This window comes from Phycomyces blakesleeanus, assembly GCF_001638985.1.
Source record: "Phycomyces blakesleeanus NRRL 1555(-) unplaced genomic scaffold PHYBLscaffold_14, whole genome shotgun sequence".
In the NCBI taxonomy this organism is placed as follows: Eukaryota; Fungi; Mucoromycota; class Mucoromycetes; order Mucorales; family Phycomycetaceae; genus Phycomyces; species Phycomyces blakesleeanus.
Window position 1 is genome coordinate 118,624 of NW_017265147.1, and position 21,224 is coordinate 139,847.

General features: G+C 34.5%; 8 protein-coding genes across 8 annotated transcripts; 2 read left to right on the top strand and 6 right to left on the bottom strand.

Annotated features, from left to right (window-relative positions):
• Window positions 1-1,768: 1,768 nt before the first annotated feature.
• On the bottom strand, window positions 1,769-2,297 carry PHYBLDRAFT_159198 (hypothetical protein; the record flags this gene model as incomplete). Its single annotated transcript, XM_018433939.1, has 1 exon — window positions 1,769-2,297. A coding segment is annotated over exon 1 (307 nt), but the record flags the coding sequence as incomplete, so codon positions are not given.
• Window positions 2,298-2,302: 5 nt separating this feature from the next.
• Window positions 2,303-6,037, top strand: PHYBLDRAFT_26909 (hypothetical protein; the record flags this gene model as incomplete). Its single annotated transcript, XM_018439903.1, has 9 exons — window positions 2,303-2,447; window positions 2,509-2,590; window positions 2,902-3,235; window positions 4,048-4,265; window positions 4,482-4,646; window positions 4,758-4,869; window positions 5,005-5,490; window positions 5,714-5,846; window positions 5,937-6,037. 9 exons carry the CDS (start codon window positions 2,303-2,305, stop codon window positions 6,035-6,037), a joined length of 1,776 nt encoding a protein of 591 aa, XP_018290276.1.
• A 391-nt stretch (window positions 6,038-6,428) lies between these two features.
• Window positions 6,429-8,907, bottom strand: PHYBLDRAFT_169795 (hypothetical protein; the record flags this gene model as incomplete). The annotated part of the gene is made up of 11 exons (XM_018436165.1): window positions 6,429-6,519; window positions 6,643-6,766; window positions 6,881-6,994; window positions 7,071-7,148; window positions 7,233-7,278; window positions 7,363-7,423; window positions 7,498-7,622; window positions 7,701-7,781; window positions 7,863-8,025; window positions 8,108-8,717; window positions 8,862-8,907. 11 exons carry the CDS (start codon window positions 8,905-8,907, stop codon window positions 6,429-6,431), a joined length of 1,539 nt encoding a protein of 512 aa, XP_018289917.1.
• Window positions 8,908-9,181: 274 nt separating this feature from the next.
• On the bottom strand, window positions 9,182-10,970 carry PHYBLDRAFT_80559 (hypothetical protein; the record flags this gene model as incomplete). The annotated part of the gene is given in 8 exon segments (XM_018443594.1): window positions 9,182-9,281; window positions 9,369-9,512; window positions 9,646-9,701; window positions 9,774-9,856; window positions 9,916-10,081; window positions 10,179-10,315; window positions 10,421-10,790; window positions 10,803-10,970. The coding sequence occupies 8 exon segments, from the start codon at window positions 10,968-10,970 to the stop codon at window positions 9,182-9,184; spliced, it is 1,224 nt and encodes a 407-aa protein (XP_018289918.1).
• Window positions 10,971-11,249: 279 nt separating this feature from the next.
• PHYBLDRAFT_181897 (hypothetical protein) lies at window positions 11,250-12,423 on the top strand (the record flags this gene model as incomplete). Its single annotated transcript, XM_018438537.1, has 6 exons — window positions 11,250-11,266; window positions 11,388-11,398; window positions 11,551-11,740; window positions 11,797-11,962; window positions 12,061-12,136; window positions 12,252-12,423. The coding sequence occupies 6 exons, from the start codon at window positions 11,250-11,252 to the stop codon at window positions 12,389-12,391; spliced, it is 600 nt and encodes a 199-aa protein (XP_018289919.1). The 3' UTR covers window positions 12,392-12,423.
• A 529-nt stretch (window positions 12,424-12,952) lies between these two features.
• On the bottom strand, window positions 12,953-15,270 carry PHYBLDRAFT_34793 (hypothetical protein). Its single transcript, XM_018440039.1, has 10 exons — window positions 15,224-15,270; window positions 14,990-15,159; window positions 14,734-14,929; window positions 14,521-14,664; window positions 14,288-14,462; window positions 14,100-14,233; window positions 13,838-14,043; window positions 13,607-13,763; window positions 13,369-13,540; window positions 12,953-13,295 (listed from the first exon to the last, which is right to left on the bottom strand). Exons 1-10 carry the CDS (start codon window positions 15,256-15,258, stop codon window positions 13,203-13,205), a joined length of 1,482 nt encoding a protein of 493 aa, XP_018289920.1. The 5' UTR covers window positions 15,259-15,270; the 3' UTR covers window positions 12,953-13,202.
• A 2,021-nt stretch (window positions 15,271-17,291) lies between these two features.
• On the bottom strand, window positions 17,292-18,602 carry PHYBLDRAFT_159202 (hypothetical protein). The gene is made up of 5 exons (XM_018433940.1): window positions 18,554-18,602; window positions 18,109-18,359; window positions 17,899-18,009; window positions 17,693-17,743; window positions 17,292-17,526 (listed from the first exon to the last, which is right to left on the bottom strand). The coding sequence occupies exons 2-4, from the start codon at window positions 18,297-18,299 to the stop codon at window positions 17,713-17,715; spliced, it is 333 nt and encodes a 110-aa protein (XP_018289921.1). The 5' UTR covers window positions 18,300-18,359; window positions 18,554-18,602; the 3' UTR covers window positions 17,292-17,526; window positions 17,693-17,712.
• Window positions 18,603-19,792: 1,190 nt separating this feature from the next.
• Window positions 19,793-20,054, bottom strand: PHYBLDRAFT_159203 (hypothetical protein; the record flags this gene model as incomplete). Its single annotated transcript, XM_018433941.1, has 2 exons — window positions 19,793-19,867; window positions 19,935-20,054. Coding segments are annotated over 2 exons (195 nt in total), but the record flags the coding sequence as incomplete, so codon positions are not given.
• Window positions 20,055-21,224: the final 1,170 nt, after the last annotated feature.

The following is a 21,224-nucleotide window of genomic DNA, read 5'->3' on the forward strand; positions in this document are numbered from 1 at the left end:
TTAATTACCACCGATGTATAACAAAAAGCACATCTCCGTTGTCTATACACACCAAAGAAAAGAGACAGAGAGAGTGAGAGACACAAGCGGTGATCTGTATATATTTATATATGTATACTTATATATGTATATACATCTGTGTAATGTGATGCATGTGTTACGTTTACCCAGAGCACCTACACACTTACACACACACATATATATATTTATATAGGATAGCGAAAAAAACGCGTTTTTTGTGCTTACAGCTAAGAACTAACCCAGAATCAGTAGACGCGCCTCTTGTACAAACCAAAACAAAGAAAATAAATAAATCAATAAAAAGGCTAAAATAGAGAATATACTTGTTTAAGGTTATAGAGCTGCAAGGAAGGCTTTTATACTTTATTCTTATTTGAACTATTATAAAAACCAATATTTATATAAAAGGAGAGAGAGAGAGATAAAATTTAAGTTTTGATAATATTTTATGTATATAGTAAATTCCATAAATTATTGGCTCCTTTTCTAAAATAAAATAGAGGGCAGACTTCTCAAATTCAAATTGACACTCTTTTCAAATTCAGATTGGTACGCATTTTGGATAGGAAATCTTGTACTTTAGAACAAAAATAATAATAGTAATAATAATAACAATAATCATATCGTAGGTGTAAATCTCGATCAATTTTCATCTATATCGGTTTGTTTTTTTTATCTTTTACTTTCTTATATACGTATACTGCATGTTAACCTTTATATTTATTGTACAGACTTTTTGTGTATATATGCTTGTATTTTCAATTAAAGTGAGTTGAGATAAATTCTTTGAAACTGTGCAAAAATAAAGATAAAACAAAATAGCAGTAGTCTAAAAAGTATACCCTTTTAATTTTTATACCAATATTTCTTAGAAAAGGAGCAAATGATATATGGAAAAAACCGTATACAGATATTTATACTAAATTTCAGTTTTCAAGATCACATATCTCGATTTGGAAGGTGGTGCACCTTTCTTTTGGTTTCGGTAACGCAGCCACAGAAGTTCTTTTATGGACAAGGGAGAAGAAGAAGAAGAAGAAGAAAGTAAATAAATAAATAAAGCCTTTTTATACAAATACATAAGTTTGTTTGTATGTACAGTATTAAATAATATATTTCAATTTCTTTCTTTTAATATTAATAAAATCTATCAATTAATTAATCAATCGATCAATTCAGTTAGTGTTTCAATTCCACGCCAGTAATAAATAAAAAAGATATATGTAACAAAATATATAGCAGTAGAAAGACTCAGAATGTAGGTATATTTTGAATATAAATCACTTAAAAAGTAGGTCGTGTTATTTTGGCTGACAAGGGTGTGAATATTTTGCTTAACCAAGTATCTACTTGCTTTTATTTTATTTTCTTCTTCTTTAAAATTTTGCTACTATTATATATGTGCATCAGTCTGCTTTCTTGTATTAATTTTTTTTTAAACAAAAAAAAAGTATATAAAAATATATCAGTGTGTGTGTGTGCGTGATATGCACTATATTTTGATGATTTTACTTTTATATAAAAAGCCAAAAAGAGGTTAAGCCAAAAAACATTTAAACGCCGCTTCCCAAACCAAAAAAAAAAAAAAGAGTACATTGCTTGTGTACCCACTCCAGGGGCACGTTTTGTCATGATTGCTGAAACGGCGGAGTTGTTGAATCCCGACGTCACGTACACACCGTGGTTGTGCCTCTTGGATGATTTTTTTCCCCTTTTCCTTTTCTACTTTTGTGTTCTTCATCCACGGCTGAGCATCTTCTTCATTTCAATCTGCCAATTGGAATCCATCTGTAGATCAACCCAGTCTCATCATCGTACAACACCCTCACTCTACAAACCAAGAAAATAATAGCAATAATAATAGCAATAATAACACCAACAATAACAATAATAGCGTACCAGCTAGCAACACACCTTTGATTTATTTTCTTAATTATTATATTGTCTGGCTTTACCTGTCCAACATATCCAAAATACACACAGACACAAGCGCAAGCACACACATATACACTTAATACACAACTTCCTTTGTTTTTGCGTATTTGTGTTTGTGTTTCTGTGAATCTAGTCATCTAGTCATTCAAAAAATAACAACAACAACAAAAGAAGAAGAAGAAGAAGAAGAATAAGAAGAAAGATTTTCTTTTACTTTATTTTCTTTTATATATTTCAATCAAACTTTCTTTTCAATCCCCCCTCTTTCTTCTCTTCTTTCTTTATACACACGCACACACATTCATACACTATATAATTTACCATCGAACGTCAATCTCTGTTTACAATGTCCGTTTACAATCATCGTTCAATGGTGTCAGCACCACAAAGCAGAATTATCGAGATGCTGGAGACAATCAGAGCCGACTACGACCAACTCTCTCAAGACGCCTACCTGTTCAAGAGTCAACGGAATGAGTTTGAGCTCAAAAGTAATCGAGGGTGACGTGGTTATCAGATGAACTGATCCATGACACCTCTTCTGTTGTGCAGTGAACACTCAAATCCAGGAAATGAACAATTTCCAGCAAAGTCTTCTTGAATTAGAGCGATCCCAACATACTCTTAAGAAGCAGTAAGTCTCTTTCTTTTTTTTCAGTTGACATCTACAAATAAATTTCCTTCTATCTACATATATATATATATATATATTTCTAAATACTTCTTTGTTCTTTATTTTCTCTCTCTCTCTCTCGTTCTTGCTCTTGCTCTTGTACTTTCTGTAAAAAAAAACAACAACAACAATACAAAATTGCAAATAACCATAACAATATATACTCACCATTCTTCTTCTTCTTTCTATTCATTCATTAATTCTTTCTTTTCTTTCTTGTTTGTTTTGTTTTGTTTGTTTGTTTGTTTGTGTTTTTTTTGGGGTTTACATAGATACGAAGATGAAATTGCCAGGCTTCGTCAGCAACTGGAACAGGCCCAGACGCGTGCTGGATACTCTGTCGCACCTGCAAATCCTCCCATGCCAGCTGGAATTCATTCTTCTCATCCTCCGCCACCCAACATTGGACCTGGCTCAAATTACTTTGGAGGGATCATGAACGCCCACAATAGTCATCAAGGGCCAGGTCTTGTTGCTCCTCCTCAGATGTCTGATGTTCCTCACTCAGGTTATCCTCCAACCCAGCCACCTCCGGGACCACCTCATCTCACTTCAGGTTATCCCACTAACCAGCCTCCTCCTCCTCCTCCTGGGCAAGGTAAGAGTGTAGAGTTAAATAAAATAAATATCTATACATACACCCACATGTATATGTGCATGCGTATGTGCGTATGTGTGCGTGTGGTGTTTTATTTACTGTAAATACATGTGCGTGTGCGTGTGCGTGTACGTGTACGTGTACGTGTACGTGTGCGTATGCGTATGCGTATGCGTATGCGTATGCGTATGTGTATGCGTGTGTGGGTGTGTGTGCTTACACATATGGCTACATGGCCTTTAGCCAAGTCGAATAACGATAAACAAATATTTATTTAAAAAATATATTCGTTATTTCTTTCTTTCTTTTCTTTTCTTTCTTTCCTTTCTTTCCTTCTTTCTTTCTTTCTTTAATTCTTTCATTCATTCTTTAAATAATGAACAACAAACAGGTCCTTATGGCCCCCCTTCTTCGGCCCCCAATACTGCACCACCGCAGCCTCAACCACAGCCCCTCACACCACAGCAGCAGCAACCGCTTTCTGGGCAGCCACCGTTAAACCCAATTCAAGGTAATATTTAGGCATTTTGTTTTATTCTATTCTATTCTATTTTACTTTATTCTATTTGGCTCGGCTTGGCTTGGCTTTTGGGTGGGAAGTAAATACAAGTTTTGTAGATGTGGTAGATGTTGGTGTAAACGGAAGTTACGTATATATTACAAACGTATACATATCTCACGTTTTATATCTTTATCTCTATCTCACATGTGTATATATGTAGGAGGCTATGGGTATCCTCGCATGCCTGAGTCTGGAGCACCTACTGCGCAACCAATGTCACAACCTATGGATGTGCCTGGTATGACCGTTAAACGCAAGTCTGGTATTGTTCCTGGTGGCCCACCACCTCAACCTCCTTCGGCAGCTTCTGCCCCTCCCCCTTCGCATCCTTCAGCTCATGCTCCTCCCTCCCAGGCCATCATTCGCGCTTCTGGAGGGAAACCCATCGAGGCTGCTATTCCCGGGGGGTTTGCAGATGCTGACCCAAATAATGTACCTGCAAGCATGAAAGTCGAAGGAAAAGACTGGTTTGCGCTGTAAGTATCTATTTATATTTTATATTAATACAGAAATAGATAGATTTAAAGAATGATTATATCGTGATTTGGCGTTTTCTTTTTCTTCTTCGCTGTGAGAGTATATGAGTGTTGGTTTCTTTTTGAAGAGATAATATAGTCTATATAATAATTTTATGATTTATTCTTATTTTTTTTATTTTCTTACATACAACAATGACACAAAATAATACACAGGTTTAATCCAAAAGTACCTCGCCAACTCAAGGTTGACCTCGTACACACTTTGGACCATGGTAGTGTTGTATGCTGTGTCAAGTTTAGTGCAGATGGTCGCTATCTGGCTGCCGGTTGTAATCGTCAAACTTTTATCTACGATGTCTCGACTGGTCAGAAGATTTGGTGAGTGGTACAGGTCAATGCGTAATGTGGCACAGACCAAAGAAAGAAAAAGAAAAAGAAAAAGGAAATGGGTTTACTGATAGATGGATATACATAAATCGAGCGGATCAGTGTGCTACAGGACGAATCAGTGTCTAAATATGGAGATCTCTACATCCGTTCCGTGTGCTTCAGCCCCGATGGCGTTTATCTTGCCACAGGTGCCGAAGATAAGCAAATCAGAGTAAGTCTGAAATGAATAGCACAAATAAGAGAATTACTTTGGAAATGTATATCATGTCTTCTCTTTCTCTACCTTTCTTACTATATAATAGTAGTATTTATAATAATTTAATTTAATTTAATTTTCATTTATTAGATTTGGGATGTTGTGAAGCGAAAGATCTGTAATGTCTTGAAGGGCCACGAACAAGATATCTACTCGCTCGACTTTAGCATGGACGGTCGTATTATTGCTTCTGGATCCGGGGATTGCACAGCACGGATATGGAGCATGGCAGACGGAAAGTGCCTTCATGTGCTTCGTATAAAAGATCTTGACCAAAAAGATCCAGGTGTGACTAGTGTGGCAATATCTCCCGACGGTCGTCTCTTGGCAGCCGGAAGTCTGGACAAGATGGTCCGTATCTGGGATACTCAGACAGGAACGCACCTGGAGAGATTGGAGGGTCACAAAGATAGTGTTTATTCGGTTGCATTCATGCCTGATGGAAATTCTCTTGTCAGCGGCAGTCTCGATAAGACTTTAAAGATTTGGCAATTGGGAACGAATGAAGGTCGTGGCTATGGAGTCGACAGAGATCGTTCAAAGGGTCCTTGCAAGACCACATTTGTTGGACACAAGGTAAATTATACTTACTTATATAAATTATTATTATTATTGGCATTCTTGCAATCAAAATGCCTATTTATTTTTATTTTTTCTATATATTTTTTTGGTCTATGCTTATTTGTGTGTGTACTAATCTGATCTTTGGTGATAATTGTAAAAAAAAAAATTAAAATTAAAATTAAAATAAACCAATTTTATTTTTATTTTTATATACATACAAACATACACACAAAAGGACTTTGTTCTTTCGGTTGCATGTACACCAGATGGTAGTTGGGTAGTTTCAGGATCAAAAGACAGAGGTGTACAGTTCTGGGATCCACGTACCGGTCAAACACAGTTTATGCTTCAAGGCCACAAGAACTCTGGTAAGCTTATGTTTTCTTTTATATTAGAAAGACATTAAAGGTCAAGACAATAAATAAATAAATTGATACGATAAATTTCTTATTATTTAGTCATCTCTGTGGCCATTAGTCCCAGTGGCCAGCCTGTATTTGCAACTGGTTCGGGTGATAACAGAGCGCGTATTTGGAGCTATGAAACCCTTGGCGCATAAATCAAACCAATTCATTCGTATATTCCTTCTTTTATTTTCTTCTTCTCTTTCAATGTTCTCGTATGCTCTCTCTCTCTCTCTCTCTCTCTCTTTCTATTCCTCTATTTTGTTTCCCATTTTTTTTTCATCGCATGACACATTTCACCAATGATGTTGCTCTTTAGTATTTCCTTGTATTTCTGTGTGGCATTAATCTATCAGACATTTATGTATGAATGAATGTATATATGTATGTGTGTCTGTTTGTTTGTATGTATGTATATGTGTATGTACAAACACGCACACACGCGTATATGTGTTTACATTTTGTGAGCAAGCGAGCGAGCGAGTGTGCGTGTAGGTGTATAGATATAAAAGGGAAATACATAAAAAGAAAAAGAAAAATCGCTTTTTATGGTATATTTTCAATGTCTGATGTCCATTCCTTAAAAGTCTTACATTTTAGCTTACAATCTTCCCATTGGCCATCTAATAACCATTGCCTAAAAATTCAAAAATTAAAATTAAAAATTAAAAATTAAAATAGACAGTTAAGGGGGAAAGAGTTTTTTTTTATAAAAAAAAACAATCTGTTCAAATGGTTAGCGCTCTTAGTTTGACTTTACCTTTCATCAATAACATGTCGAATAGAATTTAATGTATTAGCTGTACTATCCAGCATATTTTTCTTATAGTTTAGACTGTTCTTTTCATGTAGTACAAATGCATCTTCCTGCTCTTGTATGTGTACTATATTTGAATAACCAAAATAAACATGTTAGAATAATTGAATTTGACTTTCACTTGAAATAATAGTAATAATGTATTTCTCCTACAGACATTAATTTCCATTCTTTCTTTTACCTCTAAATGTTTCAGCAGCATACAACATTGTATCAATAGGCTCTTGGGTTTCATTTACTATGGTCTCAGGTAGCAAGATTTTATTGTCTATCAAGCTCTGACGCCATTTTTGAGCTAGAATCAATTACAAGTTATTGGGACGAGTTTCTTTACTTTTTCTCCTTTGCAATTGATATATTTATATATTTACCTCTTGTTCTTAATTGACTGGATAATTCTGTAGTTTCATTAACCGTGGATTGAATCGGATTACTTTCAAGTATTTTAGCTATTCAACAATACATAAAAAATAATAATTAAATCTATAGTAGTGTGCTTGGTTAAATTTTCTGGAGTATTAAGATAACCCTACATTGAAGGGACATATTGGCCAGTGTAGCGAGAAGTTGGAAAGATGACTATAGTTAATAAAAATAGACACATATAAATATATTTGTAAGTCTGTGTACGGAAGATACTGCTTGTTCGAATGATATACTAACCATTGTGTACAAAGGATTAACTGTATTTTTTAATGAGTTTAATGTTTTCTCTTCATCATGACTACACATACATACATGGAATTAATACTAAAAGCCTTTATTTTTTATATTAAATAAATAGAGTTAATAAGTTACCTGGCGAACAAGGACATTTTACAAAGCAAAGCAGCTTCCTTTTCTACCTTTCCACGTAACATTTTCTCCATTTTTTGGATAGTATGTATGGTTGGTATCCGAACTTTGTGAAGATACTCCTCCATCTTGAAAGAAAGGAAGAAGAAAAATGTCACGGCTGATCAATGACTTTGAAAAGAGTCTTTTGTTGTATTTAATCTTACATGTTTGTGTTGTTGAAGTATATGATCTCGATAGACAAGATTGGTTGCCATCAATTGTCTTACTCTTTCTTTTTGGAAAGTCTAATATATATATATATATATACATAATCACAATAAGAATTCTCTCTATATATATATATAATATATACACAAGTAACTTACAATTGAGTCAACAATTTGTTCAGTTTTTCTCTTCAATTCTGCCAAATCTCCGTAATTCTTTTCAAATTCCAGTGCTTGTCTGTGGAAAGATTTTACACTATCTTCCATTGATTTCTGTTCTGCCAACGCCTGATGACTCTCTGCTTTGGCATATATACTTTCACTAAAATTTATACATAAAATTTAATATAGTCTTTCTTGGCACATATACATAAATATATATCTATACACATCAAAATTCTTACATGACAGCTGTACGGATTTCTGGGGCATGATAAAGATCTCGTACCCGTTCCTCTAGTCTCTTTGTGAGATTTTCTTCTTTTTCTTCCCACAAAGGATACTGATTGTACAACAACTGAAGTCGTAAATCAGCCTCTACATGACTAGACCTAAATTTCTGCAGGTTTTTTTCCCACTCCTCTTGAGCTTCACCGGGAATATTACTTGTGGATTCTAACCGATCAAATTTTGGCAGTTCGTTATTCCATTGATCCACCAAACGATTCAGGCACTTCATATAGTCAATTGAGGGCTGTAAGCGTAATTGATCCATATCTTTTTGGATTGTTTTGAGAATTTCTTTAATTTGCTGTGATCCTTTGGAACTCTGATTTTCTATTAAGATATTCACAAGCAATCGCAGTAAATTTTTAAAACGGCCAATGTTTTCTAGAGGATCTTGAAGAGTGATATCAGACGGCGCAAGGGTTTTTTGTATTTTGGTGTCCAATATGATTTGATAGGCATTTTGACGCTTTGTTGTCTCGAGTGCTGACTTTTTGTGCTGTCTTAATACATTTATCCTCTGTTGTTTGTCTTTAATGGTCTTTTGAACCTGTGCAATGTCGGATTCTGTCCTTTTCCGAGCAAAGTTAAATTGGTTGGGTCAGTAATAGTTTATTATTCAAGAATGAAAAACAGCAATAATAAATAAAAACATCTTGCATCAGATAATCTTGCCTAATGATTTGATGTGAGTGAGCTCCTGCTCATTACGATGCTTCCATTGTTCATATTTTTGTCGTTGATGATCAATGTTCATGGTAGATGTTGACAACCTCACTATTCGATAAAGCGACTTTTTGAATAAAGGAAGCCGTCACGGAAAATTCACAGTAAAATAAAATTCAATAAAATAAAATAAAATAAAATGAAGTTAAGGATTCCTGCAAATTGAAGAAATATGTATCCTGTTTTTCTATTTCATTTTATTAATGTTTTGCATTGTTTTTTTTTTGCGTTGTATGTATGTATGTGTATGTATATGTATATGTATCTGTATCTGTATGTGTAAATGTATATATATATATATATATCTATTCTGATTTCTTCCAGTTTGCCCATTCCTCAAGTGTGGCATCTTCAATGAAATCGTATCTCCAGATAAATCCATCTTCACCAGCACATACCATTTGACTAAAAGAAAATTTTATAAGCAAAATTATAATAAAAGAGGAAGAGATAACAGTGTAATTCGATGTATATATATATATAAAGACCTACCGACAATCAAGGGAAAAGGCACAGCATCGAACAGATTTTGTTGATCGTCTGTGAGCAAGCTCAGCAACCATTTTACCGGTATCGATATTATAAATAAACACACTGCCTTGACTAGTACCTACACCAATGAACCTTTCATCCAAGCTAACATAACATAATAGAATATAAGCAAATTCATGAAAAAACATATAGTTTAGTTTACAAGATCTATACATCTATTTCGTACGAGAAACAATTGTATCTTTTCTTCTGTAAAAAATATAGTACACTTCTTTACCTCACATCAAATCTAGAAAAGTTTTCTCCTGTGCGTACACGGAAAGAGCGCATCATCTTTTTTTATAAAGTTAATTGTTAGCAAGCCTTTCTTGGAACATACACACACATAAAGAATAATCATCTCACCTTATCTGATTCGGGATCCCAGTATTCAATACGGCCATTAATAGATTTCGACAGCAAGTTTCCGTTGGCATATCGAATGCAATCTAGAAATAATATATTAGTACTTTTTTGTTTCTTTGTTTCTTTTTTATTGTAATCTTACCAATATAACTTTCTCCATGGACTTTTTTTAATACACGCGAATGCCTCTTTTCTACTGTGATATAGTCGTCCATTCCATCGAATACCGTATGATTTGGGATCTGCCACTCCCTTAATTCACCTCTAGAGCCACCAGAGACAAACTTTGTTCCTGAGGGATGAAAGCACTAAATATTGTCTTTGTTAAAGCAGTCCCACAGTCATTATTAATGCCACTACTTGCTACTGTTGGCGCTACTTCTACAATGCCTTAATTTAACTTACTGCTATAGTAGACTCTGCCTCAAATAAAACCAGGCATTTCTTAGTATCAACATCCCATAATCGCATTGTTCCGTCTTTAGAGGTTGAAAGAATATGTTTGTCGTTTTTGGGATGAGCCTGGATATCGACAATGGTCTCTATTAATTAAAAATAAATTTCTCTATTTTTACTTTATTTTATTTTAAAATATGCGAATCCACATATTCACATACACACATACACAAATTAATTATCTCACTTACTTGTGTGTCCTTCAAGAATACATATTTCTTCAGAATTGGCTAAACTGATAATGTGTATCTTTCTATCAGATCCCCCTGTCGCCAGCCAAGCATCACCTTCTCTGTACAGCCAACAGAATGTCAACAAGTTTTGTTTGACTGTAGATTCCTCTGTGTTTCCTGCAGTGAGATCAAAATTGGACATGATGTCAAGATGATCACCGCAGTGTTCATTGTCGTACACATTCAGCTGACAGCCTCCGACTGTTGCCAAAATATTACTGGTATCTGTCTGATCACGCTGAACTGCTCCTCTTTTGTCAAATGTCTTGTTGTGATCAATTCCAACCGGTCCAGCGAAATTCTTATTGTTGAAGAAAAAGGAGATCTGGTGGATGTCTGTGCCATGATTCTCTTTTACAATTCGTCTCAATCGCATATTTGCAAAAACTCGTTCCTGTCTTTCATCTCGGGAAAGTTCTTTAGGGACAGTTTCATTCGTTTCGAGCTTTATAATTTTGCTTTTTGACAAAGAAGTATTCGACAATCGTCGTTTCTGAAGCCCCATCATGATTGTGTTGTCTTTTGTAGTAAGATTCAGCGTGTCACAAAGTGAAAACAAGGAGCTGAAAAAAAATCAAATCGCGTCAAGAATCACGTCCCTTGGACGTGTGGAATATATCTACTATATATAAGATTTCTTTGGGGTCCCGATAAAAAGTGGGTGACGTTACAACAATCCAGTTACCAGGCGGATTTCATGGAAAAGATAGAAGGACGAAAAAGGAGAAGAGGGAAGAAAGTGGGTGAGGGGGGAAAGAGGAATTCAGTTGTCTTTCTTGTTAATACCATGCCAGAAGCAACACTGTAAGGATATGTGAATGGGCAAGGCACGACAACGATCTTCATGGCTTATAAGCTCTGTATATTATTACTTTCTTTTTCTATCTTTTCTTTCTTTCCTATTTTTTATTGCTGCTTAAGAAAGATATCCACTTGGTAAACTAAACCCATCCGCACATTCTTAAAGAAGAAGATAAGATAGTTTGCCATTCATAAAGAGGATGTCTTTTTCTATCTTCTTTTTATCTTCTTCTTCCTTCCCTCTTTTGTATGTATGTATATACATGTGTATTAACACATTAAATTAGAGAACTATACGTTTGGTGCCAAAGATGCACAGCCCGAAGAAGATCCTTCTGTAGCTACACGTCTAAAGCGATTAGAACACGACTTTGAGACTCAGGGGATGAGACGTACTGTGGAAGCCGTCTTGGTAGTTCATCAACACAACCATCCACATGTACTGATGCTACAGATCGCCAACGCATTCTTTAAATTGTAAGAAATATTTTTTTCGACGATTCAATAGTGTATGCTTATATCCTATCACACAGACCAGGCCATTATCTTAAGCCTGGTCAGGATGAACAAGATGGGCTTAAAGAGGTACTGAATCATCGGATTGGTTCAACCGATCCTAATGATAATGTTGCTGAACAAGATTGGGTTATTGGAGAGTGCCTGAGCACTTGGTGGAGACCCAACTTTGAATCTTACATGGTAAATGTTTTTTTTTGTTTTTTTCGCGCTATTATTTTCATTTTCATTTGATTATTATTATTTAGGAAAAAAAACTCAAACTTCTTATCTTTTCATAGTATCCTTATGTACCTGCTCATATTACCAGCCCTAAAGAAAAGAAGATGCTATACTTTGTTCACATGCCACCTAATAGTAAGTTACCCTCCTTTTTCTTTACATTTCTTTAAAGCCAAGAAAAAAATGGAATTAGTTTGAAGAGTTTGAGAATGTAATTGATGACAATCAAATAAACAACATAATACAATAGAGGTCCTGTCAGTCCCCAAAAATATGAAGCTTCTTGCCGTTCCTCTATTTGAACTTTATGACAACTCGGCACGCTATGGAGCACAGCTCTCTGCCATTGCTCACCTATTGAGTCGCTATGACTTTAATTACTCAAACTAAGATAAACCAATACTAATAAAAGAGAAGTATAGAAAAGAAAAGAAAAACAGTGACATTTTCTTGATCTTTAATCATGTGTAATTTTATGATTATATGGCTTGGATGAAGATAGGAGAACATTGAAAGAGTAAGAGTAAGAGTAAGAGTAAGAGTAAGAGGAAGAGTATCTTAATTATTCGTTGAATACACGCAAAAATCCTAACATGTAGTGTCACCAAATTTAATTAAGGAAACAAAACATTTGTTAGATTTAAATACTTGACCTTATTATACATGGTCTGTTTCATCTTTCTTTCATTAAGCAAATAAATAAAATATATGATTATATATTGATAATTTCAACCTTTTGATTAATATAAATATAATAAAGTTTTTTAATTTGACTGAGGCACAAAGAAAATATTTTTGCCAAACACCAAGCATGTAATTCTTTTCTAATCTTCATTTTTAATTATAAAACAAAACATGTTTTAGGTCAGCACCAAGAGACTATAATACGCAAGGAAATTTCGAGAGTTTTTTATAGGAAACTTCAAGTCATCTTACAAACAACAGTAAAATAAGAAGTTATGATTTTAATGAAACATCATTTCATTTTATTAAAGTATACATGCTCTGTGGTAAACGTAACAGACATACTTGTGTTTTTGGTTATAAAATGAAATTATAAGAGTTTTTTTTCGGGAATCATTGAATTATCTTTAAATTGTCAAATAAATGTACAAAAAAACTTTTAAAAAAAGCTATATTTGATGTTTATATTAACAGCCAAAAAGAATCCAAAAACTTATCAATATAAAACAGTTCAACACTAGGGACTATAGTGTATATAATCCTTGTCAAAATTTGTATTGTGAAGCTTCCAGAAGAAAGCACAAGATGGTCCAGACCATAAAGCACTTATCTATTTCGATGTTATTAACTATAAGTCACCTTGAATTTTCAACAAAAAAAACAGAAATCCAAATAATAGTTACCTCTCCTCTTTCATTCTTGTACCAATTATTACATCCAGACTCCCACGATGTACCCTTAAAGTCACGTCTAAGTTGGTCAGAGAATTGATCTTGGGCCTCGACTGTTGGTTCCATTGCAATAAAGTTGTTCTTCTGAGCGTAGGCCATAGATCTTACTGCCAGTTTAACCTGTCTAATTCAAAGAATAAATTTATCAGTGACTCACAAAAAATATCATAGAGTATGCGTGTGTACATACTGCTCAAACATAAAGATAACAGAATTGTTTCCAAGAAGTGAGGCTGGACCACCCAATAAGAAAAAGTTTGGAAAACCATGTATTCCAACAGACTTGTATGTCTTGGAGTATTCTGTAGACCACAAGTCATTCAGACATACATTATCCCGACCAGTAACTATATATATGTAAATTTATTAGATAGGCACATTGCTCGTTTTGCTGAAAAAAATACAATTATTTTGCTCTTACCACGCAGATTTCCAAGAAAGCCAGAGACGTTGAACCCAGTAGCCAAACACAAAACATCGAATTCAGAAGACCTTCCATCCTCAGTGACTATCGTTCTCCCAATAATCTCCCTAATAGGAGACCGGTTTATATATACTTTCTCATCGCACAAAGCCTCCAGGTAATTCTCCGAAGGTGCAACTCGCTTACACCCTACTACATAATCTCTGGAATAGATCTTAGAATACCTTCCATTTTTCTTTAATATATATAAGTAGCTTACGGGATCAACAAAGGTACCAAATCACCACGTCCTTTTGCTTCAAGACGTTTTATCATTCGACTTTTGATAGATTGAGTCATAAACTTGGAAGCTTTTGAATCCGGATAACCGAATAAAAAATAAAGGTACTCCCACTAATAGAATTAATCAGCCTTTTTTTTTCTCGGCTCACAGTACAATAAACTTACACCTAAATATGAGTAGAAACGGTAAAGGTACAAAATGAAAGGAACATAGAGAAACATGGTTTTTACCCACGAAGGAAAGGTAAATTGGTTGCGATCAAGAACCCATGCACTTGAACGTTGATAGCTCTCTAGACTGGCGACAGACTTGACAAGATGAGGTATGACTTGGATTGCACTGTACACTCTGTTATTCATGTATAGATCGACGAACAATAGTTTTTTTTTCTGTTTACCTTGAACCAGAACCAATAACAGCCACTTTTTTATCAGTGAAGTCAATAGATGAGTCCCAAGCTCCGGTGTGAACGATAGTGCCTTGAAAAGACTTGAAAATTTCTGGGATACGCGGTATGCGAAGCGAACCAAGAGCAGAAAATCTATTTCAGCAAGGTATTTTTCTTTAAAGCTCTAGTACATTAATGTAATTATTAGTATGGGAAACTTACAGGTAGTCATAGTACGAAGTTTGAATAGGTTGATTATTTTGTATCCAGTCCAGCTTCCATTGGCGAAGTTCTTCTGACCATGTTGCACTGATAACCGTGGTATTGTATTGTATGTCATCGTACACCCCGAACTTTTTGGCGACACCTTGAACATACTCCTTGATTTCGCTCCCTCCACTATACTTCTGAGTCCACACTACACCGCTCTCAGATTTTAGGATCATTGGGTAAATGTATTCTATTTTTTTTTACATACTTGGGTTCAATGCAAAACTATATGAGTATATATGACTGTCAATATCGCACGCACAACCAGGATACGTGTTCTGACTCCATGTTCCTCCCATTTCCGATGCTGCTTCGAATATCTTTGCAGTTATACCAAGTTTTTCTTTCACTTGAATAGCTGCACATATTCCACTGATACTAAAGACAAATAAATAAATAAAAAAGAAGGTGTTTATACTATTGATTTTGATATATTACTTGCCCGCTCCCAATGATTCCAACTGTTGGATTTGACATTTTATGTAAAAGTAATCCAAGATAAAAAAAAAGAGCTGTATGTCGAAACACTCGACTTTATGTTCAACGCAAAACAAAGGAAAATCACGGGACTTAGTTGGTACACTACTTGTATCTCAATGAAATACAATTTTTTTGAGCAACGCATGCTTACTTCCTATTGCATGAAACGTATGCCGTGTGAGAACTTAATTATCAAAAATGCCGGTTTGTTTGCATAATCATCTTCCCTCCTTGACCTATACAGTATTATATAAGATTTATGAAATACCATAACTACTCTTAATAAGATACGACTTTTTTTAAAGAAATAAATTAATTAATATCATACAAGTTTAGATACCCTTGACCTTTTGTACATCATACCTAAAGTTGTGTTGTCGAAAACGCTTCCAAAAACCCTTAAAATTTTTGTACAACTTGTCGATGATTCAAAAACCAAATACAGACCCATGTGTCTGGCTACAAGATCTATTTTCTATAAATACCACATGACGATTCCCCAACAAGGATATATTATAGAGAGCTATTGTAAGTTATACGTGTGTACGATAAATACCAATAAACTTTGACGATTTACGCCACAAACGGAATATATTAACGGATTTTCCCTTGATTTAAATTTGATCTTATTATCTGAGAAAACAAACCAATTAAGGTTTATTCAAAATTATTAAAAAAATTGCGACTCGGCAATTGTTCTTCGACAAGGTTCGCCAAAAGCAACACAATTATGTAATACTATATAATATAATAAATCAATTAGACCAGAAAATTAGGATAAAAAGGCATAAATCTTACTAATAATGCATACTTACTTCTCGTTGGTTTGTTACATGGCCTATGTTGGACTAATAGATTGCTCGGAGAGGTCAGGCCATGAGTAACACATACCGTGTAGGATCCAGACCGAAGCAATTGTCTTGACAATGCAACTGACTGTTATATTAACACAGTAAATGAATTACAATAAAATCATCTCTTTCTGTCATAATTTCTAGTGTTGTTTTAAACTGTATAGGCTGATCTGGCGGTCTCGCACTGCCTGGTAAAGTTTAGAGAACTCCCTAAAGTAGCATATTCTGACCTTTTTCTGTATCTTTCATTACAGAGTTTCTACTTGAGTTGAGACAAATTAAAGGTGCTAAAGGAATTCTTTTTTAGAAGGGTGAGATGTACCAGATATAGGTGTTGTGTAATTAATAATACGTCGGTGTCATATTCAGGACTATACCTCAAAGGCATAAACTTATTTGAAAGCATATTAAATGGATATTTGTTATAGTGGCTTTACCACTAAGAAAAAAAATGTAATACCCAGCTTTAAGCAAAGCTCTTGATACAATATAGCATTCTATATATTACTTTCAGCAGAAAATTACCAGCTGGTATAGCAAACAAGGTCCTGAAAACAAAATATAATAGTAAGATAAGAATAATTCTCAAAGGCTGTGCTGATAGTAATAAAAACATGCTGCTAAAATAGGAACATTATCTTTTTTCGAAAAAGAATTCCGTGAACACCTTAGAACGTCTTCAGCAGTGATTTAATTTCTTTAATTCATCTAGAGCCAGACACCGCCACTTTAGCTAAAGAAAAAATAACCTTTTCACAGCAGTTCAGTTTATCCTTTTCTTTAAATAAATTTCGAGAGCGTTTTCATCAATCAATTTATCTTATTAAATTTAACAGGAAGATAGAAAAAGGGTTTATCTTTTTTATTTAGTGAAATTCATTGAACTGGTGGGAGCACCAACTTTAGCTATATATTTAAATTTAACTTAAAAGTGGAGATAAAGTGGACTGCTGAAGATGCTCTTAGAGCATCCACAACGGTTTACATAAATTAAGCGAAAATGTAAAAGTAAATTAGAAGTTTAGATTACACAAACTACTATGTATGATTTAACGAAGGCAAAGAACTTGATTCTTGAAATTAATGTGGAATAAACTATCGAAATAAAAACACTAATAAAAAAAGTTCCAAAAAAAAACTTGTATACCTGTAACACATGAATAAGAGTTAAACAATGATCTTTGACACCAACTGTGAAATTATAAGTATTTATAACCATCAGTGAATAGATTCACAAAGAGACTTGTATACCTACGGCCCATGATGTAGAGCAGAGCCATAAATTTTGGACTTGGCGATTAAAAGACTAGACAAATAAAAGCGACAGGTATTAACTGCTTAAAGAGTCATGTATACATATAGCCCAAAATGGGCAGCGGAATATCGATCGTTCGCCCTGGTGGTAAATAGACTAAAAAAAGAAAGCCAACAATAAGTATATGTTCAAAAAGAAATATATACCTGTGATCATGAATAAATACTCAAAACTTGATCGTTGGCTTAAAATATATAAAAAAAAAGCTAGACAAAATAATAGTTGATAGCTAAATACTAAACGAGACATGTGTATCTCATACCCTGGATGTATGGTGAAACCTTAATCGTTGGTTTTGACTATGTCAAGATAACTAAAAACAACAACCAGTAAGTAGATGCTCAATATATATATATATATACTGGAGAACTTGGACGGGCAACAGAGGCTTTATAGTTTGGCTTTGACTGTGTAAACACTAGAATAATCTAATTGATAGTAAGAAAATATTTAAAGAGCTTTGTATACCTGAGGATTTTTATGGAGAGTGAAACCTTGATCGCTGGTCTTTTCCGTAAAAAGTATGGGAATATACAGCTTAAAGTAACTAAAGGCTCAAAGAGACTTGTATGTCTATGACTGTAGGAAAATGTCGGAATATTAATCGTTGGTCTTTACTATGAAAACACTAGAAAAATACACCTAAGAGTAAGTAAATTCTCGGAAATATATATATACCTATGGTTGGAGATGTAGGTCAAAACCGTGACTGTTGACATGAGCTGTGAAGATTCTGGACATATAAAACAGGCTGTAAGTAAATGGTGTAATAAAGACGTATGCCTGTAGCCCTGGATGGAAATCGGACGCCTAATCGTTGGTATGAACTGTGAAATTACTAGAAAAATTAAAACTGATAGTAAGAACATATTCCAATAAAAAAAACCTTGTATGTCTATAAGCCTTGATGGAGACTAGAGCCGTGAGGGCTAGCATAGAATGTAAAAAAGAAAAAGAAAAAAAAAAGATTAAATAGATAGAATCAGTAGTAAAGTAATATTTAAATACACTTATATATCTAAGACGTTGAATTAATAGCAGGATCTTGATCGTTGACCAGGACTCTAAAAACGCTTGATAAATGTCATTGGCTGTAAAAAAGTAATCTAAGAATCTTATATACCTTTACCCAATAATGTTGAGTGGAAACTTGATAATGACCAAAGACTTGATCAATGGACTTGAATGTGCAAACGCCAGAGAAATTCAGTCGATATTAAAAAAAATCAAAGATACATGGATATCTTCAACCCTTCCCGGAAAGCTGAAGCTTGATCGTTGGACTCGGATTTAAAATACTAATCAAATGTAATCGATAATAAATAAATGTTCAAAATAAACGGTGATACCTGTGGCTCATGGTTGAGAGTAGGAAATTTATCCCTTGACCTATATATTAAAAGCAATAGGCAATAGCAGCCGGCAGTCCTAAAAGGGCAATTATACTTGAATGTCTGTGAACCTGGGTGGAGACTAAACTCTTGAACCTTGGTGTGGACTATGGTATGACTAGATAAATATTATGGATGACAGAAAGATATTCAAAGGAGGGTGTACGCCTGTTACCTCGACGAATAGCAGAAACTTGATCATCAGCGTTGACTGTAAAATTATTAGACAATTTCAACAAGCAATGATTAACTATTAAAAAAAAAGCATATATACCTTTTACCCTAGATGAGCAGCGGAATCTCAATTAGTAGTCTTGACTATGAAAAGACTAGACAAATATAGCAGACACCAAGCAAATGCTCAAAGAGGTATATATACCAGTAACCCTGCATGAACTATGGAATCTTGGGTGTTGGCCTCAATTGTGAAAAGACTACCGAACTAAAGCTGGTAATAGGTAAATACCCAAAGATACTGGTATACCTAACATCCAAGAAGGAGAGTGGCATCTTGATTGTTGGCCTTTTCTGTGAGTAGACTAAAGAAACACAATTGGCAGTAAGTAAATACTAAAAAGTGGCAGTATATCAGTGATTTTTGACGGGGATTTGAACCTTGACTGTTGAATTGAACTGTAAAAAGACTGCTTCAAACAGCTATCAATATGTTAATGGGTAAAGAAAGCCACTTGTATCCCTGTAAATCTATGCGGAAATCGGGCTCTTGATCTTTGGTCTCGACTGTATAAAGTCTGAATAAAGCAACTAGTAGTAAGTAAATGCTTAAAAAGGCATGTATACCTTAACCCTATTTTTTGAAGTGCAACCTTGATTCTCGGCATGGACTGTCAAAGATTAAAAAGATTCAACCAGTGAAGAATAAATGCTAAAATGTGCGTGTGTACCTAGAACCTTGAATGGATAGAAAGAACATGATCATTTCGCCTTGACTATGTAAACGCTAGGAAAATCTAATTTTTAGTAAATTGCTTAAAGATTCTTGTATACCTGCGACCTTTGATGTAGAGCTGAGCATTGAATGCTTGCTACGGAGAAGAAAGGGTTAGAACAAAACAACGGATAGTACCTAAAAAGTCAAAGAGACTTTTATACCTGTGAGCCCAAAAGAATATCAAAGCTTTGATCGTTGGCTTCGGCTGTAAAAACATTATGCAAATATATAGTAAGTAGATTTTTTGGCAGATTTGTATACCTGTCCCCCCCCGGATAAACAACTCATATTAATTGTGGGCCTTTCCTGTAAAAAGACTAGAAAATATAATAGCTAGTAAGTAAAGGTTCACATAGTCATGTATACCTTTAATCCTTAATGGAGATTAAAAACCCGATTGCTGGCTTAAAGTATAAAAAAGCTAGACAGAATAATAAGTGATACGTGAGTACTAAATGAGACCTGTATACCTCGGGCACTAGGTAGATAGTAAAACTTTGGTAATTCAGTTTGACTAAATAAAAATTACTCGAAACAACAAGCAGTAAGTAAACGATCAGGTATGTACATATACTTGTTACCCTAGAGGACAGTAAACCTGGATCGATTGGCCTTGGCTGTGTAAAATTAAAAAATAATAATTAATTAATTAATAAATAGTAAAATAATACTTAAAAATATTTTTTAAACCTATGGCCTTAGATGGAGAGTAGATGCTTATTATTTAGCATAGACATTAATGAAATTAGAAAAATCAAACAAGCGTTATGCAAAGGCTAAAAGAGAATTGTATACCTGTAACCGTGGATGAAGAAGAAATCCTTGTTCTTCGACCTGGGCGGTGAAAACACTAGACAAAAAAAAACAAGCGATAAGTAGAAACCCAAAGAAAAGTGTATACCTATCATACTGGATGGAGATCGGATCCTTGATGGTTGCCCTTGACAGTAAAAACAATAGACGGATAAAAAAAGCCAATAATCAACGGCCCAACGAAAAATATATATCTGCAAGTCTGGATGAATATCAAGTCCTAGTTCTTCGGCCTAAACCGTATAGGCACTAGACATATAAAGCTAAAAGTTAGTAAAGACGCAAACATATTTGTATACCTGTCACTCTGGATAGGGCTCGGATTCGGAATCATTGGCATAGACAGTAAAGGCACTTGACAAAAAAAAAAGACACATTAAATAAAAGCACTTGTCAGATTTGTATACCTGTAAAACTTGATGGAAACCGGATCCTTGAGTGTTGAATTTGACTGTAAAGTCATGAGAAAAAATACAGTTTGCAGCAAGTCAAAAATCAAAGAGATGTGTAACACTATATCCCAATATGGAGACCGGGTTCTTGCTCGTTACCCTTGACTGCAAGGACACTAGAGAAACAAAAACAATTATAAGTAACGGCCCAATAACATTTTTATATCTGTAATTCTCGGCGGATAC